General features: G+C 43.2%; 1 protein-coding gene across 1 annotated transcript in view; it reads right to left on the bottom strand.

The window, feature by feature from the left end:
* Positions 1 to 2,337: 2,337 nt before the first annotated feature.
* The window catches only part of GRPR (gastrin releasing peptide receptor), a 36,260-nt gene continuing 11,205 nt past the window's right edge, over positions 2,338 to 27,392 (bottom strand). The window contains exons 2-3 of the mRNA XM_015417610.1: positions 13,101 to 13,452; positions 2,338 to 2,730 (exon numbers count right to left, since the gene is read on the bottom strand). Of these exons, the coding sequence (XP_015273096.1) occupies positions 2,338 to 2,730; positions 13,101 to 13,452 (745 nt within the window). The remainder of the gene's footprint in view (positions 2,731 to 13,100; positions 13,453 to 27,392) is intronic.

Raw genomic sequence — 27,392 nt, 5'->3', positions numbered from 1 at the left:
TGTTTCCACAGCTTTCAATGGGAAATTCATATTCTATTGTAACCCTCCTCCCATGACTCTAATTGGGCTTCAGTTCTTCGGGCTCATTTCTCACACCCTTCCTGCCAAATGTCGGACAAATGAACAAAGGGAATTACAATTCTTGCTTGTATGATGCACACAGGAAGGCCTTTGGCAGCCCAAGAAAGTAGGTAGGTTTCTGGAATATAATTTATTTGCTCCTTTTCCGTTTTACTGGTGTTGGGAATGGGACAAAGGTGGCTTTTAGTCCCTCCCCCACAGTTTGCGGTGCTGCCTGCTTCTATGCTCAGGGTAGCCCAGAACAACCATGGACTCCAGGCAAAGATTCACTCTGAGCCCTGATATTGGTCACAGAAAATGTAAACATCATACGGAAACAAATCACATGTTTAGCCATGCTCTGTGCCCCCCCCTCCCCACATGACCAAGGCTGCTGGAATGTTGCCCTCTCATTCCATCTATTGACAGCCTTGTGTGAGCAACCAGAATGTTTGCCTCTGTGCCTGCCAGCTTCAGCCCAGTAAGACTACAACAGCAAGCAAACGGCATCCAGTGCACAGAAGGAATCAATTGAAAGACCTTCTTGAATTAGTCAGCGGAATGTGATTGGAATTACTTCGGAAGACCTATCAGCATAATCCTGTTTGGTGTTGAGGCTTTGTAACTCTGTTGAGTGGGAAACATCCCTATCGCTTACATGTTGGTTGGGCCACTGCCCGCCTCTATCTGACCATCATCAATTTTTCAATATAAATAATAGCAGCTGCATTTTAAATAGAACCATTTCAGGTTTTGATTAGTTAATGTTTATTTACTTCATTTATATCCCAACTTTTTTTGCTGATATGGACTTAAAATGGCTTAACATCATTTGTCTCATCTGTATTTTCCTTGAAGCCACATCCCTGAAAATGACTGCACATTGGAAAAGAATTTCTCATCTCATTGTGGTCACTCACTAATATGATGTAGCATTTCAGATAAGTTAATGGATTAATCTGATGTACTGTGGTGGGAAAGGTTGAGGTTTTAATGGCTATCAGCACACACTGTTATTACATTACATCTCTGAGAACTGCAATAAGAATTTTGTGATTCAGTTTATATTTGTTTCTCAAGCTTAAACATCCAAAGCTCTGCATGGAGTATTTTGAGATAAATTTACATGTCCTGAAGGAAATGATATGAACATTAGTAACATTTAGAAAGTGTTGTGCTTAATCCTCCAAAATATGGCAAAATGCACACACTTAAACTGTAAACATCATTAACCTCACATTTTATTAAAAAGGTGTCACTTTCACATTTAGATTGTTTACAACATACTGCTTATTTCAGATTGGGGAGGGGGGGTCACCAAACCCCAGTAAACATCAAGTCTCTTAACACCTTTAGCAATGTGAATTAATACTGTACTGAAAAAAACTTTGAGATTCCTGGCAAGTTGAAAGAGCATCTGCCTTGAACTTCTTTTTAATTCAGAAAAGCCTCCCATGGGTTCATGTAATAGATGTACAGCACAAATCAGAGCATGTTTACTCAGAAGTGAGACTCCACTGAGTTCATTGGAATGCTCTATAAGAAGAGGGCGTAGGACTGTTTTCTCAAGAATGTGGAGTGGGCATCCTGCTATCAGTAGGGACCAGATTCATTAAGGGGGGGGGGACTGCATGAAAATTTCATGCAAAGATTTCAACCAAAGAAAGAAAACAACATACTGATCCTCTGAAAATGGCCATGTTAATTTTCTGAGTGCATGGATATACACGTAAATGTTGCATGAACACGTTGGACTGACTCATCTCCAAGCACTTTCCAGTCCATGCAGGTGTTTCACAAGGACATACATGCAGACAACATATGTTGTTCCACCATACCTGTGCACAGGGAGGGGTTTTAATGGAGTAGGACCCAGGATATGACTTTACACTGGACCCTATGGCTGCTTTTGTACAGCGCTGAGGACTTTGTGGGAAAGCAGCTAACTGCAGCATCTCTACCTCGTCAAGGTTATCTAAAGTAGCCATCCCAAAAGAACAAGGTAATATGTTTCAAACATTTTGAATGCCTTCAATGTCCACCTTTAGACGATGGGTGTTTAAGCGCATTATAAACCAGCATATTACAAGACAAGGTTCTAAAAGCATGCACAGCTGTGGGCAGCCCTTCAGATCTGTATCGAACCTTGCTCACATGCTGCAGGTTCTCTGGTTGTTATCCAACTCTCTTTGTATGTACATTTGTTCCATACTGGGATGAAGCAGACAGCAATGGCTAAACAGACATTGAGACAGCTTTCAATGTGTGGTGTGCCTGCTATACATAGCCCTCATGGCAGTGGTGGTTGCCGTTGATGAAGCTGAAAGCGACCATTGATTGGTTGGTGCTCTTGAGAGATGTCATCCGTGTGGTGCTTCTGCCCATGCTCTGGGACCTAATGAGAACACGGGCTTTGCAACACGTCAGCTGATGATTAAACTGTTTCCTAAAACTTTTGCTGAGCAGGTAGAGTGCGAAAGGGTTTATGCAAGAGTTAGCAAAAGCCAGGATTCGAGCACAGAGAGAGGTGATAAAATGCAGAACGGAAGTGTCCACCTCTGAATAGTGGTATGACCGATATAAGTAGATGATATGGTTGGGGAGCCAACAGAAAGCGAAGATGCAAACAAAAACCAGCACTGTCTTGGCGAGACGTTTCCGGGATTCCATCTGAAAAGAACAAAGGGGATTATACATCAGCAATTTTGAATTTAATCGAAGAAGCAAACACTTGTGGTTTTTTTTTTTGAAACAATGCCTGCTTTGCTACAAAACTAAAACTGAAACTGACTAAATAAGTATAGGCTCATTCTATGCATACTTTTACTGATCCAGATGGGCAACCATATTGGTCTGAAGCCGTAGAACAAATTTTGAGTGCAGTGGCACCTTTAAGACCAACAAAGGTTGTTGGCCTTTTTTTTTTTATAATATCTTTATTGGATTTTCAAGTAAAAAACCTCCCAGAACGTGAGGTTAAGGTTGTTGGCCTTAACGGTGCCACCGCACTTAAAAATTGTTATACTTTTACTGAGAAATATATCCTACTGAGTGCAATGAGATCTATGCTCTTCTAAGCATCCCCTGACCTGGATGGTCTCATCAGATCTTGGGAGTTAAGCAGGGTCAGCTCTGGTTAGTACTTGGGTGGGAGACCTCCAAGGAAGTCCAGGGTTGCAACATAGAGGCAGGCAATGGCAAACCACCTCTGATAGTCTCTTGCTTTGAAAACCCTACGGGGTTGCCATAAATCGGCTACGATTTGATAGAGTTCACCACCATCAAGCATATATAGGAATGTATATTTAAGGATCCGTTCAAAGTTGACACAGCTCTAATGCAGTTGTGTGAAAATCAGGGGTCACCCCTATAGATGTCTGCCTGCAGAGAAAACAGTGTGTCGATGAGCCAGTCTAGGCTGCATCTGGATCAACATTTCTGAGTGACTTTTCTGAATGCCACCATTATATTAGACATGTTCCAGCATTAGTGACTTGAGAGGAAGATCCAATGTTCTTGGTCACATCATACAGTACAATTGTATGGCAGAGAAAGTATTATGTGAACAAGAGGTACAGGAATATACTTTTTTTAAAAAAAATCCATTGAGGTATTGCTTATCATATTATAATTTCACTCAGTTTTCCATGCTACTCAGCTTGGCACATTAGGTGCAAAATCTGTATAAAAAGAGAACAAAATGGAAATATGGGAAAACACAGCACTTTTCTATCCTGTGCCAAATATATGAGTCTTAAACTGCAGATGCAATGGCAAACACTTGGCCTTGAAATGTATGCCATTTGCTCTGCACTAGACAAGCTGAGGATGAGTATGGACTCAAAAGACCGACTTGTGTGGACAGTAAGGGCCAGATGTGTCTTCTGTCATCCCATGATCCACTTCAAAATCCCTGCAGACACGCTCATTTAATGGCCCCAATCGTCAGGTAATTGCACTCAGCCTACGGCACCTGCCTTACTGCCCAGCAGATGGTCAGCTTTGACAGCCCTGATTACCTATTTGGAGATGACAGCCTGAATCCAGGCCCAACTTCTCACCTCCCTAAATGGAGTCCAGATTCATTCCCCCATTCCTGTGGGACAGATATCAGTGTTGCAAAGCGGACAGCAACAACCATCTGTTTGGAGACATACATTTGTTTTCCAGTCTAATGCCAAGAACTGAACCAATCATGAAGCCCTACATGTTTGATGCCAGAATCTACCTTTGGGACTCTGTGCACAGCATCCTATTTCTCCATGTGGTCTTCATTCCAGTAGATGATTGGTTATCTAGTAAGTAACTAGATGACTGATTATCTAGTAATGCAGTCTCTTTTGGTTTCCTCTAACACTTAATAACATGAAAAAAGTTACTCCTCTCAAGCTGCAGCAAGCTTCATTTTTTTACTTACACACTTGAAAAGCAATCTGTGATCTTTAGATATCTGACCTCTATGATATTGTGTTTCACACTGTGGGGATCAGAAAGCATTTGTGCCTGGCATTTCACAATGTCATGTGTTAGCTAGGCAATCACATATCTGTGATACATACAGTTCTTTTACCCCTTTTGGGAGTGGGAAGGATCATGACTATTGGGCTAAATATAAAAAATATTGGACTTCAGTCAGAACAGATATCTGACCCCTATGACCAGAAGTCACATCTTGGATGCATCTGGAAAGAAAACATGTCATTGCACGTGGTGCTTTACTGTCCAACAGGATAATATTGACAACTTGTCATATTAACATATCGATATAGGTTGTCCACTTAAGTTGATGGTGCACCAGAAAACTTTCTGCTGCAGCATTGCTCAGGAAAAAAGTTGGATATACAGTCCTTTCGACAGAGGTGACAATGGCGACACCTACTGACTTGGTTACCGCCAATGAGGTATGGTTTTGAGGCTTGGAACAGGATTCAGGTGCAGAGTATGGGAATAAGGATACAGATGGAAGAACTAGAGTAACACATGGATCTTGGTTTCCAGTTTGATTTGGAAAATCCATCCATCTCTGCCTCATTTGCCTACTGGGTTGAGCCAGCCCTTCTGCCAACAGCAAAAACATGTGGTACAAAATGTGGTGGCCAGCCAGGATTGGTGATTGCTATAAACTTGGTAGTGTGAGGGCAGTGCCATGCACTATTCTAAGCCTATGTATTTATGGCCTGGGATATAAAGATGCAGTGAAGAATTGCCATGCACTATTCTAAGCCTATGTATTTATGTCCTGGGATATAAAGATGCAGTGAAGAGTGTCAAGAGATATAAGAGATTCTTCTATCCATTTGACCTCTTGCAGGGAAACAATACTTATCAGTTGATCATTGTTCTTTCACTAATAGCCAGAGGTCATTTCGGGGGGGAACGCGGGGGAATGCAGTTCCCCCGGGTGAGGTACGGGGGCGGGGCACATGACGAAGCCCCGCCCCCTGCTTCCGGCCGCCCCGCTTCCGGCCCTCATTCAGCCAGGAGGAGGCAGGAGAAGAGGGAGGGTAAGTTGCTTCCTCCCTGCCTCTCCCCACCCCTGCCTGCCTGGGGACAGGGAGGGCCTTCACGGGGCTTCCTTGCACTCCCGCCGGCCTTGCAGGTCCACCGCCAGGCCCCTCATGGGGCTCAGCAGTGGAGCTGCAAGGCCGGCACCGGCAGTCGGCACCAGTGGCCAGGACCGTTGGGGCGGGATGTATGGCCTTATGACACATTTCCGGTGATGTGAGGAGGTGTGGCCTTATGACACACTTCTGGTGATGTCAGGGGGTGTGGCATATACTAATGAGTTATGCTAATGAGTTCCCCTAGCTCTTTTTCTACGAAATGACCCCTGCTAATAGCTAGCAAGCAGCATTTGACTTCTTTCAATTTACACCCCTCTCTTGTTCTGAACAATTGACTGGGCTGTTGTCTTTGCTTGCCTGCCTTCTTCTCCTTGGTCTTGCCCATTATCTATTGCTGCTGCTTCCAGGTGGCTCAGCCATCTTTGTTTGTGTGCATTAGGCTAGCCATGTTGACTAAGAGCAACTAATCAGCTAAAATACTGTACATTTTGGCCAAAGGCCATGCTGTGATTTTCTGTTGTCAGGGAGAGAATCTTGAATACAAGACTGCATTGTGAATTGCGCTCCCCTAATTTTCATGTTTTATATCCCCCCCCCCATGTTGTAGTCTCCCTTGAATCTCAGTGAGAATTGTGGCCTATAAATAAGGTAAGTAAATAAATAGACAGGCTGTATCAGCATGGGACTCAAACTGGGTTGGTGCCATTTTGTGTGCTGAACTTCAGTGGAGCGAGCCACTTGAGGGTGTACAATGGAAGAAGAGGCAGAACAGCTCTGTAAGACCCCAGCAGTGGGGCAATCAAGTGGTTCTGCAAGTGGTTCTTCCTTACATAGCTTGGCGATAAAGATTTTCAGGTCAGGCCTAGGCAATACCAGACAGTGGCTTTTTTAGTCTTGCTCCAGATGTTGGGTCCTTACAGCTTCTATGCCTGTTCTTCTCTCTGCTTCCCTATTTGCCTTTCATTCAGCCCACTCAGCTAAGACCTCAACCTGCAATTGACTCTGCCTTTGATGCAAGAATTCTGTCCAAGCTAGGCAGTAATCCTGTCAGATGTCTAACTTCATTTCCCTGTAGTTTAGCACTTACAGTCTATTGACAAATCTACGTGACAAGATACAATTTGCAATACAGGGGTGAAGAGAGAAGCTTCAACAAATTAATCACTCAGCTCCTCAGGAAAGGGTTCATTCTGCCCTGAAGGAAACAAGCTGGTAACCAGCAATTGCACAACCAATGTAATATATCGCGGATACTTTAAATCCTCTGTTCCTCTCAATTGAATCAATTGAAAGGTAAGAACTGACATGACAAAGGATGGATGACCTGGACTTGCTGAGAAGCAAGTTTTATCAAAACACTAAATGAACATTAAGCTCTGCAAGTAAAACTTGCTGTGAAAGTAAATGAAATACACTTTCAGAAGTGTGATCTTCAATAAATACTAAAGCTATTGCTTTGCTATTTGCAGTATAAAGCCAGAAGACAATACAATAAATGTCAATAGTATTTATATCTGAAAAAGACCTATTGTCAGCTAGCTGCCATGTTTTAATGGCTTCCTTCTGTGACCCTGGCACTACGGCGCATGCTTCCTAGCTTGCTCGCTGCTCTGCCCGCTTGCCGTAAACAGCGATACGGAGACCGTGCGAATCAGTGCTGCCAGACTGAGTTATCTGTCTAACCTTGAGACGGAGGGAGGGCTTGCATTCCAGCACTGGTGAGAATATTTTGGCTCTCATGGGGCACTGAGACTCTCCCGCTTATTATGTAACCTCCCGCTGGGAGAATTCCCGCCCCCGTGCTTGGATTTCATTTGCTTAGCCATTTGCCTCATCCTGCTATATGTAGGGATGCTTCCGCCCCATCGTCATTCCTAACAATAAACCTGTGGACATGGTAACAGACCTGTAGTCTAATAAAGCATAACGCTTCCCTGGAAACGTGTGTGGAGATTTACTTGCTGTTGAACCTGACATCTATAAGCTTTGTGTATAAATCTAATAAGTGAAATCATGAATTGGCAAAGTTAAGATTCACTCCCATTCTTCCTGACTGGTGAGAAGTCCTATTTAACTTTCTATAAATTCAAATGTAAGATACAGAGAGGAATGAAAAGACTGAAGAAGGGAAAAGAATGTTTAGTAAAACTTAGATCATTAACAAGTGGGAACCTGCAAGGACTTGCAGGAGGCATCTCATTTTCCCTTCTTCCACTATTTCCCCTCTCTCTTTCCTTATAAGCCCCCATAGTCCCCCCTTTTCTTGCTTCCCTTTATGGTTGCCAACCTCCAGGTGGGAGCTGGAGATCTCCTGGAATCACAACAGATCTCCCAAGGATTGCCAGATTGAGGTTGGGAAATCCCTGGAGATTTGGGGGTGGAGCATTGAGAGGTCGATGTTTGGGGAGGGAAGCAACCTCAGCAGGGTATAATGCCATAAACTCCGCCCTCCAAAGCAGCTGTTTTCTCCAAGATCTCTGTCATCTGGAGAGCAGTTTCATTTCGGGTGATTGCCAGCCCCCACCTGGACATTAGCAATCCTAGTTCGCCTGGAGGAAATGGCTGCTTTGGAGGGCGGAGTTTATGGCACTTCATCCCTCTGAGGTCCCTCCCCTCCTCAAACCACACCTCCCCAGCCCCCCCCATTCTTAGGAATTACCTTACCTTTTCCCCTCCTCTTGGCAATTCCCATATCCTCTCCCTACCTCATTATTTCCTTCTCAGCCATTCACCAACCACCTTTTATCCACCTCCCATCTTCAGCTATATTTATTCTTTATCTACCACACATTTCTCCACAGTGGGGACCAAAGCAGCTTACATTGTTCTCTTTTCCTTCTTTTTATCCACACAACAACACTGTGAGGTAGCTTAAGCTAAAAGTATGTGCCATTAGGCACAAGGGACTCACTGAATGTATTCCTGAGATTTGTGTATCATATACATGCATCATAAATACACCTATATAAATAAATTTGCCTTACCTGGATAATTTTTTGTGTCCTATATTTTTATTTGTGGCTTGGAGGGCATTCAGTCATGTTGTATACATGGTGGACAGTAATGAATTAAAGGTTAAGAATCACTGTTGAGAGCCATCTCTCACCTTATTATGAAAATGAATGCAAACTTAATGGCCAAGTCTTTCATCATTAACTACAAAAAGCAAAAGATAGGGTAGCAGAATCAAAGCTTTGTGAGAGATGGCTTGTGCATGTAGCCTTTTATACAGCAACCCCCGTCTCAAATTGCTAACCAAGCCTACAAGACCAAAATAGCTGGAGCTATGAAGTGAAATAATGCTACTTAAAAAAACACTTTTGAGAATTGAACTGAAGCACAGGTATTTTATCAGTTTGCTACCATCTTCTGTACTACACTAATTTTCGTGGCATGAGTCCATCAGCCTGACAAAAATCAAAGGTTCTGCTTATGGGGTCATGGCCAGAAATGTTACTTTGATAAATAATTATGGAATCACATTTAGGGATGGGCACGAATCAGGAAAATAGAAGTTCATTCCAGTTCATGGTTCGTGGGGTCTGATGACCTGTGAGCTAGAGATGCCAAATTCACAGCTGACTCACCTCTACCTGCCCTCCAGGTTTGGTGATGATAGGATTTAGGGGGGCTGAGTTACAGTCCCCTAGAGCAGGTGCCCCCAGGAAAGTGCCCCCAGGTGCCCCCAGGAAAGTGCTCTCTGGGGAGATCACAACCACAGGTTCAGGAGTGTGTCAAAGGGACCCCCGGCAAGCTAGAGGCATCAAACTCACAGAGGACCTCCCTGGGATGCCCCTTTACTTGCTTTCCAAGTTTGGTAAGGATTGGCTTAGCGGGGCAAGTACTGTCCGCCTCCTCATCAGATGGGCAATCCTTCTCCTCGGGCCTGGGAGGTGATCACCCACCCACCTCCTCCTGGAGGATCCTAGGGTCCAAAGTGCAAAAGGGGGGGACCCAACAGGAGGTATGGTGCAGGAGGGGGGTGGGGTGTAGAAGTTGGAAAACCAAGATGAGGGGCAGGAACAGCAAGGCAATTGATATTAAGGACAGTGTGGGGGAGGGGGTTGTCCAGAGGTGTGGAAGTTGAGAATTCTAGGTTCCAAAGTGCAAAAGGGGGGATGTAACAGGAGGCCTAGTGCAGGGGGTTTTGAAAAGTAGGAAAATCAAGATGAGGGGGAACTACAGCAAGGACAGTTGATGATGTTAAGCCTGGTGGGGGGATGCCCAGAGGTGCAGAAGTTCAGGATCCTAGGGTCCAAAGTGCAAAAGAGAGAGCATCTAACAGGAAGCCTAGTGCAGGAGGGGGGTGGGGTGTAGAAGTTGGAAAACCGAGACAAGGGGTAGGCACAGGAAAGCAGCTGGTGATATTAAGCCTGGTGGGAGGTTGCCCAGAGGCATGGAAGTTGAGGGTCCTAGGGTCCAAAGTGCAAAAGGGAGATCTAAGAGGAGGTTTAGTGCGGTGTGTGTGTGGAAAGTTGGAAAACCAAGATGAGGGGCAGACACGGCAAGGACAGCTGATGATTTTAAGCCTGGTGGGGGGATGCCCAGAGGCACAGAAGTTCAGGATCTTATTTATTTATTTATTAGATTTCTACCCCGTCCACCCGCCGAAGCGGCTCAGGGTCCAAATCTTAGGGTCCAAAATGCAAAAGGGACGGGATCTAACAGGAGGCCTAGCACAGGAGGGGATGGAAAATTGGAAAATCGAGATGAGGGGCGGGCACAGCAAGGACATCTGATGATGTTAAGCCCAGCGGGGGAGGGGGGTGCCCAGAGGCACAGAAGTTGAGGATCCTAAGGTCCAAAGTGCAAAAGAGAGATCTAACAGGAGGTTTAGTGCAGGAGGGGGTGGTGGAAAGTTGGAAAACGAAGACAAGGGGCAGGCACAGCAAAGGCAACTGATGATGCTAAGCCAAGGTGATGCCCAGAGGCACAGAAGTCAAGGATCTGAGGGTCCAAAGGGCGGGGAGGGGAGAGAAATTGAGGGTTCAAAAATCCCACTGAGGGGGAGTGTGGGTCCTCAATCATGGAACCCACTGGCTGAGCCCCTTTGCCTGGCTTGAGCTGAAGGACAGGTGCCTCAGAGCTCTGAGTAAGTACCAAACACCCCCAACCAGAGTTCCCTCTAAGCTGTGCTTGGGGGTGCTGGTGCACAAAATTTTTCTCTAGTTCAGGGAGTTTAAGCTTCTGCATTTTTCACTCCATTGAAAACAATGGAGAATGGGGGCACCTCATTCTGGGGCCCATAGAATTGGATCCCTGGTCCAATCTTTTTAAAATGTGGAGGGTTTTTTTCCAGGAGATGCACCAGCAGCTATGCTGCAAATTTGGTGCCTCTACCTCAAAAAACAGCTCGCCCCCAGATCCCAAATACCCCCAGATCAATTCTCCATTATAGCCTATGGGGTCCATTGACAATAATGGTCCCCATTACCTATAATGGAGCCGGAAAAAATAGATATTTTTTTTGCACACCCGTTATGCTTTTCAGTATGATTTGAAAGCTGCCTTGAGTTACAGTAAAAGTGGGATGTAGATATTTGAATAAATAAGTAGTTTGGGCAGATTGATAACATTTAAGCAACTTCCTATATGTTAGGTTAGGCAGGGTTCTGACAGTGATTGTTCCACCTCTGTTATACTTGACTTGTAATTTGTCATATTTCACTAAAAAAATCCCCCACCAAAGTAGACTGCAGGAGTTCCCCCACCCCAAATGCTGGTATGTTTTCTAAGACTCAGCACAAGGCGACAGTCTGAGGCCAGGTCTACCAATATAGGGGACTGGGGCAGGTAGACCTCTGGAGGCCAGGTCTACCAATATAATGGAAAGGGGAGGGTAGACCTCTGGAGGCCTGATCTACCCCATAGAGGACAACATTTTTTGTAACGAAATTTGACTTCATTCTGTTTTCTCTTATAATGTTTAAATTATTCTTAAAATATAGTTTAGTTTAAAAGAATTCATTCTGAGATTTTTACAAGATTATGGAAATAATCTAAAAACTAATTTATGCGATAGTCAAATGTAGACTCACAACTTTAATGCTACTAGCTTTTTTTGCTCACAATTTTTGCTTACAACACTGTGGCGCTTAGAGGGAACATTGCTCCCAACCCCACTGTTTTCACACTGAGGAATGACTTCCAGTTCCCTTTCCTCTCTGCCTCTAACTCTCTCTCTGCCTAACTGCCTGCTGCAAGTAAAAACAGCTGCATGAGAGCTGGGGGTATACATCCATCCTGCTCCCATATAGCAGAATGGGAGCTCTCTTGTTGGCAGCCAGCACTGCCTGTCAAGCTTTGGAGGTCACTATTGGTGTTTCCAGGGCTGCAGCAGGGCTGCAGAAGTCCACCCCCCCATTTCTTTGACAATTAATTAATTAGCGCCAGTGTATCTGGCACACAAACTGCTGCACGAACCACACGAACCTCCATAAAAGCCATGAAGGTTTGTGGGAATTTCGTTGCAGACGCAATAGGACAATCTTTGGCTTATGAACCATGAACCAGATGATTTTCATGACAAATTTAGGTTTGTGATGAGGTTCATGCCCATCTCTACTCACATTTTCATTTTAATGCATTTGTGCAATTACTGGTACTTCCAATGCAGAAGCTGTTCTGTGAGCTCCAAAATTTCATTAGAACCGCCCCAATTTTATCGGCATTCATGGAAAAATGGTATCCAATCTTAGACTACCTGTCTCAACAGCAATTTGTATCCTCTCAGTGGTCCCAATTGCATAAATGGATCTGAAACAATGTTTATTTTTCTTTCGGTTACTCCTACTATCTTGGTTCTTTATCTTGGCTTTATCTCACCTCTAAACTGGTGATCTCAATGCTCAACTATGATATCACTTAATCAATAGATAGACATGACTGTTGCGAATAGGAAAGTCTGTGTTTAAAGTGTTAGGAAAGTGTTAATGACATGACAAAATCAGTTTTTAGTTTACAGTAACATGGTTGTTATATATTCGTATTGTTTGTACTTACACTTGTAAAAACTGTTATAAATCTGCACTATTAATATGAATGAAATTATAAATATATATATATATATTAAAAAATTATTCTGTGAAACAAAAACAAAAAAGAAAAGAACTAGCCCAATTTTTAAAGCCCTAGATAAGGTACAACAAATTGACTGGGGGATTGGCCTTGAACCAGTTGGAGAAACAGTTCAACTGCACTTTTCCCCTTACATTTATGGAATCTTTAAAAACATTTCCATTTACTTGTCATGAAGTTTGATAATGGAAGACCAATTTTCTCTTTGGAATAATTTATTTCCTGAAAACGCATCTAGAACACCACTAGGAAAACTAGCCTGGGTTTCTAACAGTACAAAGCAGGACTTATAATGGTATAATTCTGCTTAAAATGGGACTGTAAATGCAGCATACAAATCATGTCATCATCCTCAATGTGACAATTACCATTTTTTTCTTTAAAAAATGTAAGACATACCTGTTTTCTGACATGCACATTTCCTTCCACTGGTAGATTGTAAGCACTCCGTATCAGATTTTTAGCAATGAAATAATAGTAAACTGAAATAACAGAGAGAGGAATGATATAAAATATCAGAAAGGAAGCCATTGACTGAATTTTTGGATGCAGCTCATTGGTAAGTGGGTAAGGTGTACAACTAATGAATGTTTTATTAGTGCCCTTGTCATAGAAAGGGCGCAAGTCTGAAAACACAGCCTCAGGAATGGCCAGCAGCATGGATAAAATCCAGATCATGACAGCTTTCAAACAAATCTTCAGTAGAGCATGAGAGGCTTGGATGTCCATGGGTCTCACTATGGCTTTATACCTAAGGAGAAGATAAATAATTCTGTTACTAATCATACGGATAAATTTATTAGAACAAAATCCACTTGATTATCATCTCTTTATATGAAAAAAAAGTTTGGTCATGAATGCTTGTCATTCTCCTTCCTTCCCTTCTTGCCTTCTGTTAGTTATCATTACTTGCTAAAAGAAGTCTAGATTTCTTGTGGGAGGCACTTTATCACAAGATTCTGAACTGACAGGTGAAACAGTTGACTGAATGCTTTGTCATCTTTCTTTTACTCAGCTTCCTCTACATACATAATAGCTGGACCATTCAAGGATAACATACATGCCCTCTGAGAGAGAAAGCATACAACTGATGTGATAAAAACTGTTGATAATTGCAGGAGATTACCAAGCTCTAGTGCTTATTGTCACTAATGACTCACAGTCATCTGACTGGCCTATTGCATTGGAGACATTGAGGTCTCACCTATTACCAGGTTGGGGAAGTATTTTTTTTTTTAAGGTTTCTTATGGAGATCTTTATGTTTATTTGCTTGGACACATGAGTGTACTGGATTCTGTCTCAGTATATAGGTACTTCAGAAAATGTGGAGTCAATTACATCTTGGACTCTTGGACTCTACACAGGCCCCGGTCACACGTAAAGGTTTCGCCCAGGAGAGGGACGGATTGGGGGCGCAGCAAATGGGCGCGATCTCACCGCAACATCTGGGAAGCAGTGCGCACCCGTCGCCGATCCGTCCCAACCCCTGAAAAGGCGCAGCAAAAATACACCACCTACTGAGGTGGTTCTTCCAGCGCGGCCGCATCAAGGACGGCCGTGCGATCGCCGGCGCGTCCTTCTGCCGGCGCATCCCCGGCTCCTGGCTGAACTGTGCATGCTCAGACATGCGCAGTTCGGCAGTCTCCTGTTCCCCACCATCGCTTTCCCCAGCATCTGATCGTGCCGGGGAGGGAATGTGCCACGGCTCAGGGGATCAATGTGATCCCGCCACCGCGTGTTTCTTTTTGTGCGGCTCTGATTAGCCGCACTTTGGCCGGGTTTTTTTCTGCCGTGTGGCAGGGACCACAGATGCACAAATTATGCCAAATAAAGAAAAAGAACTTAAACTTAAAACCCCATGGAGATTCTTTTTTAAAAAAGCCTATGCCTGTCTTCTTTTCAGCAATAAGAAAACTAGACTATTAGAGATTCGGTTGCTCCACAAAGTTAAGCAGGGTCTGCCTTGGTTAGTATTTGGATGGGAGACCATCATGCAAGTTCAGGGTTGCCGTGCAAAGGCAAGCAATGACAAGCCACCACTGAACATTTCTGGCTTTGAAGCCCCTATGAGGTCACTGTAAATCGGCTGTAACTTAATAGCACTTTCCACCACCAAAAACATGGTTTGGATCACTTTTCAACCTGTGTGTCTGGCTCTTCTCAATTAGCTATAAACTGGACTCGAGTCCTAAATATGTCTCTGGCTTGTACTGATCTGAGTCAGTTTTTTTCCATTAAAAAAACACCTTGCATTTCATATGTTTTGGAATTCCTGTCTTCACAGTGTATGGTATCATCTGATACAGTGCTGAGTTGTTGACATTTTCCCAGTTGTTAATAAATGATAAAAAGCTCCAGCAAAGGTCATTTTCTGGCAGTACTGCTATAAACACCTGATGTTATCAGCTCTGTTCATTAAGCAGCCTGCTATTTTATTGTAAAATATGTCATAAATTGTATTTGCTATACAATTTTAAAATGGCTTATTTATGTCAAAACTAATTTGTGGTATCAAAAGACGTTTATGTGAAATAGACCTAACTAAATAAATCCTGAAGATATTCTCGAACCATAAATTCATCTGTCTTTTCTCTTGAAGGCTGCTATTTGATCATAATATTTGCCTCGATGCAAACAAAGATAAATTCTTCTCAATCAAAATAATCCCAGTGAGAGGATAGATGCTTAATCCTCTCCCATTGAAATCAGTGAGACTTACGAGGGCTTAACTTTGGCACAACAGTTTACACTTTAATGTGACACATAGACTTTAATGTTTAATATTAGAAAGCAAACTCCTGCTGGCTTTTAGCCTGAAGCCAGCCCCAGTGATTTTTTGAAAATGTAATTATTTTAGTCTCCACAAAACACTTTATGAAAATTCCCATACTAGACAGCATAACAATGTGATTGTTAAAAACAGAATAAATGATGTCCTGTTTATGCTATCTTGAAAACATTTTTCCAACCCTAACTTGCAATGTGTGAGCAATAGATCACTTAGGTACAAACATTCAGAATTACTGAAAGTGGTGCTTAGCTAGAGTACATAAATACAGTCCTGTATATCAAAGTGCTTTTAACAACACCATTTGGAGCAGACATTTGATCAGTTTACTTTGAAGACTGTATGCAAGGTGGAAACTCCAGTATATTATTTACCTTCGATATACTTAAATCTGGAGATTGGGGCCATAAACAGACAAGATGGATCTTTCTACAAACTTTTAAATATGACTCAGGTTTGCAGAAAAATCTTAAATCTTAAAAAAGAGGGGTTAACCTGTACCCCAGTAACAGAAACAGTGCCTGTATCTTTAAGAAACGAATGCCCTCAGTTGCCATTGCAGGCAATCACAACAGTATTGCCAGCCTTCAAGCCTTAGTTTCACTATCTTACACTGGCTCTTTTATCAATAGAAAAAATGGATAGGAAATATTAAAAAGCAACAGATCATTTGGACAATATAACCCAGTTTAGATTTTTATAAAATAATAGCATGACACGCTGTAACCCAAAAGCTGTTTCCTCTGAAGTAAATCTAACTGTATTCTGTAGGACAGACTCCCAAGCAAATTACTTAGATTCCAGGTGTGTAGCCCAATCCTGTTGTTCTGTATGCCATTGCCAGATACACCATGGTTGAGTCAGCTTAATGTAGAAAAAGAATTGGTTTTTATACCCTGCTGTTCTCTACTCTAAGGAGACTCAAAGCTGCTTATAATCACCTTCCCTTCCTCTCCCTACAACAGACACCCTGTGAGGTAGAGGGGGCTGAGAGAGTCCTGAGAGAACTGTAACTGGTCCAAGGTCACCCAGCAGACTTCACGAGGAGGAGTGGGGAATCAGACCCAGTTCTCCAGATTAGAGTCTGCTGCTCTTAACCACCACACCATGCTGGCTCTCCATGTAGGCATGCACTCCCAGATGCAAAGCTAAAAATACAAACATAGTACAGGAACAAGAGGCAACATGCTGCATTAACAGCTGCCTTTGCAGTATCCATATCAACTCTACCACCCTACACAATCCATGAAGTCACTTGCCAGTAATATTATGTATTATTTCATGGCAAGTATCAAAGCACAGTGATGGCAGAACCCTCTCATGATGTCATGATGTCCAGTATACACTCCCATCTCATTCAATACACAACCATACAGCTATTTACTTGTTTAGAAGATGTACATGCTGCTTCTTAGAGCCATGGCATCTCTCCCTTCCCAAGGCCCAAGGCCAGCACCCAAAGAAACAGGCTGTGAGCAACCTCTCCGTTTTCCACTAGGACCAGACCCCACAGCACTGATGTTCCAATCCAACCATCTTCCTCAGAAGGAGAAGACCAGTTTGCATTCCCCTGACCCCTCCAAGTGAAGACCTGGGTGAAGCGAAGGGAAGGGAATAAGCTTCCCTGTGTACAGCTGTCAAAGCCTTCATACAACACACATACAAAAAGAAAATGAAAATGGTAAAAAATGCCCGAGCTAGTTTGTTGTTGGGGAATTATGTTTAAGCCAGTTGCCGTGTGTGCATCTTCCACAACCATCCCCAAGGTTCAGTTGAACCAGTGCAAAAACTTGAAAGCATCAAAGTCTTCAGAAGAATTGATAGGAAAGATGCCAAACACTAACACAGACAGCATTGCAGCCATTTGGTAGTACAAGGAAGGGGCAAGGGCGTCTGATGGCATAAGGAGGGTAAGTCATCTGGGCAGGCAGGCAAGCAGCAGCAGGAGAACCTTGATGTAGATTTGCGTGGATGGAGGGGTAAGGTTTGGACAGTAGCAGGCAAGCAGGGGAGTGCAGACTGAAAGGCAAAATTTGGCAGAGCAGGGCTGGCAGAGGAAAGAGGAAGGCACAGTCCCACCTCATATTCTTCAGAGTTGGAATATCTCCCACATGTACATAATCCCAGTGGCTACAACTTGCAAGCTATCAAGAAAGCCCAGAGATTCTCCCCCCCCCCCAAGGAACACCATGCCCTCTCTTACTTACTAAGCAGCCCTTTTGTCGGCCAAACAAAATAGAACAGTAGCAGATACACATCTATCATGTAGAAAGTGGATGGTGATCGGTTTGATTTATGTTTCAAAAGGGGATCACAGGAGAGGTAAATTAAAACCTTTTTTTGCAGCTTACCTTCCTGTATCCTCCCCTCCCCAAGCCCTTTTGTCACAGCCCGAATCACTTCTAGTAATGGCACCCACCAAGAAAGAGCTAACTATTGGTTTTTCATTTTGCTCCTTAACTTTGAATATTCTTCCTCCACTCCTCAGCAGGTTAATGGATCCTATGAGATTCCAAGAAGTCTTGGGAAATTTTGAAAGAATTTGGAATTACAGGGTCTCCTAGACAATAGACATGTTCACCCCCATGTGCTCTCTACCACCTTGAAATGGAACTCCAGCCCCCTTGTTCATAGGGGAGTTGGATGCATTAAAAAGGGCTGGAAGACATCTAAAATGATGGTGGCAGAATTTATTTATTTATTTAAAAGTATACCCCATCTGTCCTCTTGATTCAAGAATTTGACAGAATAAGTCAGATATATTGCCCATTGGAGAGCCCATGAGATGGCAGTGATCATGGTGAAGACATCTTACTTCTCTGTTACCATTGTGTTGGACGAATCATGGCATCTGAACAGCAACTACAGGAGGTCACAGGGCAGCCTCAAGGATACATTGGGAGAATAGCCTGACCCCCTCCTGAGGGAACTCCTGTGAGAGATGGAGAACTCTACATGGCCTGTGCAAAATAGTGTAGCTCTTCAAAAGAGCTGGGAGGCTAGCCAAGAAGGACATTCATCTATCTGCTCCTGGCAGTCTGAAATAGGGGTTGGTGGAAGGAGGAGAAGCTGATTACTGTAAGTCAAAACTGAGGCCACAAGGCAAACCAGGACAGAGCTGGGTATTGACCCAGGTCTGGAGTGGAGAGGTGTACTGGCTTTGGACATCTCCCCTTGACAGCTCATTTGAAGCTTCTGATCTTCAAGGAGCAAACGTTTTCAGTGGAGCCTGCAGACTAGACTTTTCTCAGTCTGAGACAGGCCCATCTGGGATCTGTACTGGCCCACCTTCAGAAGTCTCCTCTGCATACAAATCTGTCCAGAACATATGGAACATGGATCTACTTTTCACTGTGAATACATATCTGAATCTGTATATATAGCTAGCTGAATAATTAATAACACAGCTTTGTAATCCAAAGAACCCATCCTGAAAGGAGATTCTGATATGAGAAACTGTCTATGGAAACCCCCCTTCTTCTCAGTCAAGCTGCAGCATATTTCACTTAATATAAAACCACACATCATTTTTCACACACGGTGTTTGCTTCAAAAATCTAGACAGGTGACTGGAAAATAATTTCATCAGCTGAGTTTGTCATTTGTTGTTCCTTCCAATTCCAATGTGAAAGGAAGGAAGGAAGGAAGGAAGGAAGGAAGGAAGGAAGGAAGGAAGGAAGGAAGGATCCCTAGGAGTCCTTACCAGGTTTTTCCAATAAGACTTGAACAATGTGCAGAACTTCTAAAAGGCATCCAGTGCCTTGCAGGGTCTTACTCTTGGTCCATCAGCGGTTGCCAAAACTACATGTAAGTTAGTAAGATTCACTGTTTTGGTATTGAATCAGAACATGAATTCATTTGGCTGCGCAATGATGTAATTTTCACTGATGAGGCATTCAAGCATTTTTCCCATACCAAAACAATAGTTTCAATTTCCTTAAGGTGAAATCCACATGAATCTCACCATGAGATTGCCTAAATTAGTTTATGGGAAGGAGAAAATTATCAGGTGAATCAGTCCAGGGTATAATTGTTTAAGTAAGCAAGTTCCTAGTTACCTGAGCAAGAAGTTGCTATTTGTTGTTGTTGTTCAGTCGCACAGTCGAGTCTTTGCGACCCCATGGACCAGCTCCCGCCAGGCCTTCCGGTCTGCTATAGCAACCCATTAATTCACAGAGCAACATAAAGCATACCTAGCAGTGCATAACTAGCAGTGCATGAGGATGGGTAAGTAAGGAGCCAGAAGGTGTTGGTCAAAGACAGAGAAGTCTCTGACTGGCAAACAACATTATGTTCTTGGGAACTGCAGATCTATGTTCACAAGCTTCTTGCCATTCCAAGCAACACTGTCTTCTGGAGCTGAGCTGGTGTTATTTCAGTGCTCAGAATGTCCAGGTGTTTCTTGAGTCAAGGGCTCCAGTGATAACCAGCATGATGATCACCTTCTTCACCGTACAGTACCGGAAGCCAGAATTTTTTGAGAATCCCAAAAAATTTTCAGGCCCAATAGACCCAAACTGAAAAATACCAGTAAAAAAAATTGCATACCCCTAGTTTATCTGTTTGCAGTCAGAAGTCCCAAGGAACCTTTGTTTCATCATTCTCCATGATCTTGTCTGGTTTGAATTTCAGGCTGATGGTAAGCCATACTTCTTGCAAAGATTCCAGTGCAACAAAGCCGCAATGCTATCATGACATTCTTTATAGTCAGTTTGAACATTTTTACTGCAGGCACTGATCATGTGGTCAACTGTTTCATCTTTGAACCCTTTATTCTTATTCTTATATCCTGCCTTTCCCTGTGGTTGAAGGAAGCTTACAATAATAGTTAAAAGCATTTTCAGTTAAAACCAAAAATAAAATGGTGAACCCCAGATCTCTCCCCCTATCAAATTTCAACACAGCACAGTGTTTATGCTTAAGTAACTAATCTCACTTCTAATACAGGGCTTGGTGGAGCCATGCCAATCATCACAAGAGTGAAACAGGACCATCTACAGACTCCACAGATATATAGACAAGTGACCATTTGTAAATCCAAGAACCCCTTCCATTCTCATTGCCCTACAAATGCTACAGATTGTGGGGAGCAGTTAAACATATAAGGCAACAAAACTGATTCATATTATGAATTTGCCTTACTCGTAATTCTTGCAAAGTAGGGTCATCTTCTTCAGGAATTGTAATTAGCTCACAATGTAAATTGCACACACAATACATACACAAAGGTTGAGATCCAACTGAGTATTTCTGTGAATGGAAGGATTTCTGCCCATGGAGAGCAACTTTCTCACTTCCCCATTCCACTACATCACTAAAGAGTGATTCAGGGAGGCAAAGGGTCCCATGAACAGCATGTTGAACTACAGTGAGAGGAGAGAGGGCATGCTCTGTGGGAGGAAATCATTCAGTTTGCAAAGATGCTCCATTGGATACAACCTACAGAAAGTTCTACTGGTTTCTTTTATCTCAAGTCATGGAGATGAATTGCAGTGCCTAACAGCGGTAAGCAAATACCCGCAAAGTGCATTTTGAAAGCTCCTAACAGTTTATGGCATTCTGGAAGGCATTATATGTGCATCCCTCTTAATTTACCTGTATAACAAGCAAAGAGAGTAATCTAAAATATCCTGCACTGCTTGCTCATTGTTCATTTATTGCTCTATGGTACTGGATAAGACAGGATGGTCCAGACCAGACTGATCTCATCAGATCTTGGAAGCTAAGCAGGGGTGGCCCCAGTTGTATTTGGATGGGGGACCACCAAGGAATCCCAAGGGTGTTGTGCAGAGTCAGGCAAAGGCAAACCACCTCTGTTCATCTCTTACCTTGAAAACCCTGGGGGGGTTGCCATAAGTCAACTGTGACTTTATGGTGTGCTACAGTGTTCCCTCTAAGCTGAGTTAGCTCACAGCTTTTTAGCCTCTGGCTCACACATTTTTGTCTTAGCTCAGGAAGGATGGCTCCAGAGCAAATTTATGCAAAAGCCAAATCGCTCGCTCACAACTTTAATGCCAGTACCTCACAAAGTAGAATTTTTGCTCACAAGACTCCACAGCTTAGAGGGAGCATTAACACCATTGTATAAGACTGCCGAGGTCCAGGGCTGGCTGAGCAATCCTAAGCGTATGCACTCAGAAGTAAGTCCCATTGAGTCGAATGGGATTCTGTAGGACATGGGTTCAGAACTGCAGCCCACTGGTCTATAGTTTTAGAATATATTAAACGAATAATAGGTATTGAAGTTCCTCCAAGACCTGAACAATTATTGCTAGGAATCTGGCCCCAACAAATAGATAATCATCATCACAAAAGCACACTTGAAATCATGTTATATTCTGCGAGGCTATCAATAGCCTCCTATTGGAAGGATCCTAAAATCCCTACAATCCAAGTCTGGTTCAAGAAATTGTGGGACCAATTTATAATGGAAAGCATCACTGACAAACACAACAGCAATGCCAGAAATCCCTTGGTATCTAACTTTACTGCAAAATGGTTCCTAGTCTTGAACTTTTTAGAGTCAGAAGAATTCATTTCTCCCCAATGGAAAAATTACATCAAATGGATCTAATTATCAATCTAGATCTACTCAAACACTACCACTGCACTTATGTTACTAATATAATTAAACCGTCAATCACCTTCTCTTCATGCTCTGTATAAATTGGTTATCTATATATCTAATTTCCAAAAGAGGGCGCCGTGTGCAGATACTTATTTCCACTAACAGGAAGCTCACTCTGCCCCAACAGCTTTTCCAGTATACTTCCTGTGTCTGCAGAAAAATCCAAGAAGTAAAAAAATCCCTTCAGGGATGGCTGAATTCACCCCAATACCTTTTGAAATGGCCTCTGCAGGGATCTAACTCAAGGCATCAATGGTGAGAGAGATATTAGAACGTTCAGGGTGGGGGGGAGGCTTCTAACTGGCCCACCCTTTCACTCACAGAGCCAGTTAGAAGGGCCAGGAAGGGATTTCTTGAGATTTTGTGGAGGACTGGGTTTGGGAAGGGAGAGGCCTCAGCTGGGTATAATGCCACAGAGTCCACCCTCAAAAGCAGCCATTTCATCCAGGGAGACAGATCTCTGCTGTCTTGAGTTCAGTTGTAATTCTGGGGGGGGGGTCTCCTACAAGGCCCCACTTAAACTAGCCCCCCCATAATCCGTGGCCACCCCCCCCCCCCGGCCACCGACAGGGGATTGTGGATAAGGTTGCCAGGTCCAGGCTGGGAAACTCCTGGAGATTTGCGGGTGGAGCCTGGGGAGGACAGGGGGCTCAGTGGAGTACAATGTCACAGAGTCCACCCTCCAAAACATCCATTTTCTCCATGGGAAGTTATCTCTGTAGTCTGGAGATGAGCAGTAATTCCAGGCATCCCCAGGTCCCACCTGGAGGCTGGCATCCCTAGGCAGCACCCTCTGGGTGACTTGATACCACCTGATTTGCATGATTCAAGTAGGCCCAGCTGCTTGCTACGGTTCATCAGCAGCCACCCTATGAAAGCCAGTGTGTTGTAACCAGTGTTCCCTCTAAGCTGAGTTAGTGTGAGCTAGATCACAGTTTTTTAGCCTCTGGCTCACACATTTTTTTCTTAGCTCAGGAAGGATGGCTCCAGAGCAAACTAATTTATGTAGTAGCCAAATCGCTTGCTCACAACTTTAATGCCAGTAGCTCGCAAAGTAGAATTTTTGCTCATGAGACTCCACAGCTTAGAGGGAACATTGGACTTGTAACAGTTTGAGCTTCAGAGTAGGGTCTGCGAGACCCAGGTTCAGATCCCCATCTTGCAGTGGAAGCTGACTGTGTGATTTTGGACCAGTCACATACTTTCAGCCTAGCCAACCTCACAGGGTTGTTGTGCAGATAAAAAGGAGGAGAGAATAATGTAAGCTGCTTTGGTCCCCACTGTGGAGAAAGACTGTAACTTTCCTAGGTAGAGGCTGTGGGGGAGGAGTGTGGAGATGGAAAGTTGAAGACAGAGAGGCAGATAAAGGTAGGTTGGCTGTTGGGTGGGAAGGAAATTGTGTTGCCAATTCCAGGTTGGCAAATTCCTGGACATTTGAGGGGTGGAGCCTGGGGAGGGTGGGATTTGAGGAGGGGAGAAACTACAGACCAGTATAATGCCATAGACTTCACCCTCCAAACCATACATGGAGGAGAGAGAGAAAGAAAGGGGGGGGCAGAAGGGAGAGAGAGTGTGAGAGAGGTAGGAGGAGACAGTAGGAAGCAAAGACGTGAGGAATAGGATAACCATCCCTCAAGTTTCTTGCGGGTCTCCACTTGTAACATCTAATTGGCACCTCAATACGGTTCCAAAAGTTGCAACTTTAATTATCACCTCATGAGGAAGATCAGGTACTTAGTGGATTAAGTTTACCTTTGTTGCACTATTTTCTATCTATATAAACTTGCATAGCCGGATATAATTTGGGACGCCAATCCTCTAAATATTGTATTGATGCTATGTACCTATGCATTTAACAGGGGAACATAAATTCTCCCCTATCTCATGTTGTTATTATTGTTCATGTAACTGTTATTATTGTTTGCTCACCAATTATTTCAATAAAATTGTTAATTAAAAAAGAAGAAGAACTGCAGCCCAGAGCAGGAAGCCACTCAACTAACTCCAGAACTCGTCTGTCTTGTACTGCTGCACTTTTTGAGGATGGGATTCTTCCAGTTGCTTATCCACAAGTAACACTTCAAGTGCCCTCCCCATTCGTCCATAATAAATCTCTGATGTGTCTCCTGGTCCAATCAGAATACAGGCCCACATTTTTGATGCTGTCCTCTGTTTCATATGCAAATGTTTAAAATATTGTCTCTCACAGTATATAATGGCTGCTTACATCTTTGATATATATATGCATTCAAGTAGCTAAATTGATGGTGCTAATTAATGGGATTTACCTCTACAATTTATTTGGGTCATGGTCAATGTTCCCTCTAAGCTGAGTTAGTGTGAGCTAGCTCACAGTTTTTTAGCCTCCGGCTCATACAATTTTGTCTTAGCTCAGGAAGGATGGCTCCAGAGCAGACTAATTTATGCAGTAGCCAAATCGCTCACTCACAGCTGTAATGCCAGTAGCTCACAAAGTAGAATTTTTGCTCACAAGACTCCACAGCTTAGAGGGAACATTGGTCATGGTCCCTTAGCCCACATTCCAATGCATGGCTATATGGGAGTACAGAATGAAATGTAAAAAGGTATTACTTTTTCCTGGATTTTACATGGATGGAAAACCTATATTTGTGAGAGTCTCACACACAACAAATATGAGTTATGGATCTCAAAGCGCCCACAAACCTTGGAATATCCCTGTGAGCATTGTGAATTGTCTGTGAGAGGCTACTAATAAATAAGATTTATCATGTAACTATATATTTTCTCCATGGGAAGACATTTCAGCAAAGGTGAAGTCGGGATGAATAATACTTGTATCTGATGCATGAACTATACTTCTCTACTGATGTTATACCAGACACACATCCATAAAAGAAATGGACAAGAATATGCTACTGTCTGCATACTGTACAGTCCAATAATTACCTCACAACAGAAGCCCTATATGAGAAAGTCCTTGCTCAGTATAATGATTAATCCAGTCCTATGCCAAGCTATGTAAGCTAAGCAGTTGTTCTCCTCAGGTTGTACAAAGGATTTCTCAGGCAGCTGATAGTCTGGTGTTATCCATAATTAATATTCATCTTAAGAACTAGCTCCATCCCTTTTAAAATATTCCAATACAGATCCCTTAAAGATGACATTTATTCTATTTAATTTATGCAATTTTCTCACTAAATCAATAAATATTGTCTTTGCCTGAATATCAAGCTCACTAAAAAGCTTTTCCTTTAGCTAGGTACAAACAAATGGGGCAGTCAGAGACTATAGTCATTTATTCATAGAAAAGAAAGGCATATTTACTGGAAAATAGCCAAGAGGCATAGTTTGTGACACTGTTTTAAAAAAGGTGACACAGTGAAAAAATTCATTTCCAGGTAGACATTTACAAGGGAAGGCAGTCCCAAGCATGCAGTTCAATGGTGCAATATGATAATTTTAGACTTTTGCCTTAATGGCCTTAGGTTCCCTCCCCCGTTGTTACAGGTGTTCTGAGAAGTACAATCCCCAGAATTCAGTGGGGGAAGTACAAGAAGAGCAACAACCTGCACTTGGGGCCCTCTGCTGAGCCATCTATATATCTAATAGTGAACTGGCCCCCTCTGTGCGGATCCTTAAATCCGGACATCGGGGGCACTTGGGGGGGAGGGAGAGGTTTGTGCACACGTGGGGCAGTCCCCACGTGTGCACAAAAATCCTAAATGGTGACAAAAATTTCTGGGGGATGTTTAAATCCCCCCCAAAAGTGCCAGAGTGTTCCGTGCGCATGCGCATGGAACGCTCTGCGACCGAGGCTGCCCCCGCCGTTGGGAAGGGAAGCGGCGAGGAGCCGGGGGGGGGAAGGCAAGGGGGGTGGAGGACACGGGGGAACCAGCGGGATGGGGGTACTTACCTCCTCCTGCTGCTTCCTCTGCCTCCCCCCCGCGAGGAGGGCCGGCTGGACGGCACTCTTGAGGAGCGGGGCGCGCTCCCTCTCCGGGCTGTGGGGCTTGGAGCCGGGGGGGGGGAGAGAACAAGTGGAGACCCAACTAGAACACAGTAGGCAACATTTTGTTGCGGGTCTCCACTTGTATTTTCTAAAGCAGATTATCTTTACTAAAAACATCTGGGGGGCTCTGCTCAGCCATGGTGTAGTGGCTAGGTGGTAAGAGCTGGGGAGGATGATTCAAATCTTAATCCCCACTCAGCAGTGACCTTGGGCCAGTTGCTAGCTTTCAGAGTAATTTACTTCATAGTTGATCGCAAGAAAAATGTGATAATTCACATGCATACGGAGACTGGAACACTGGGACTATTCACACTTTCTCATTTATTTATTGACTAATCTACCTCATGTGGTAATTTTTGTAATAACAAAGCACTGTAAGGTACATTGGAACTCTTCTTTGGTTACAATAAGGGAATCTGCCCCCACACTAAACATAGAGGTGAAAGCTCTGGAACAGTGGGTATGATAGAGACATTCTTTGTTCCAGGCAACATGGAGGTTATTTTCTAAAGCAGTTCACCAACCATCTACTGTAACCATACACTTGTATCTATGATGAGCAAGAGGTCATAGCTATTAGAGGTGTAGGATTCTACCACACAGCACAGTAATAAGCAACAACAATATTCTTATATTTGGATGACTTCTTCAGAATTGTCAAAAGACAATTCCGTAGTCCTACACAGTTCATTCTTCAATGATAGCATTAATTGAAAGCAACCATCTTCTGGTTGCTTTCATTCAAAAGTGTGATGTCCACATTGTACTGCTCCTTCTAGGAGCATGCTGAATTCTTCCTCTTGTTTCATTTCAATCCCTTCCTAAAACCTATTATTTGTCTTTTGTCATTGATGCTAAGATAGGTCACATTTGTTTAAAAAACACATTACATAACAGATACTAATCCTGAAACCATTAATGATAGTTTTATCTGTAAAGTGACAAAAATCTGGCTTGACCCAACTGTAACAGAATTTGGTACATACCATTATTATGATTTAAATGAATATTTAAATGAATTATAGTTTTATTAATGACTTCTGTTTTAACATTTTAGATCTTTTAGATTTGATTACTTCGACTGTAAAATTTTATTGTAAAGTTCGTATTATGAGGCTAACATGTATATTCATCTTTTATAATTGAGCTTAAGACCTTTGGTCACAGAAGCTAATAAACATAAGTAAGTAAGCAGAGGTCGATTCGGGGGGATTGCGGGGGATCGCTGTTCCCCTGGGTGAGGTGCGGGGGCGGGGCACACGATGAAGCCCCGCCCCCGCTTC

Source organism: Gekko japonicus, unplaced genomic scaffold (assembly GCF_001447785.1).
Source record: "Gekko japonicus isolate JY-2015 unplaced genomic scaffold, Gekko_japonicus_V1.1 scaffold18, whole genome shotgun sequence".
In the NCBI taxonomy this organism is placed as follows: domain Eukaryota; kingdom Metazoa; phylum Chordata; class Lepidosauria; order Squamata; family Gekkonidae; genus Gekko; species Gekko japonicus.
This window is presented reverse-complemented; position numbering and strand designations above follow the sequence as displayed.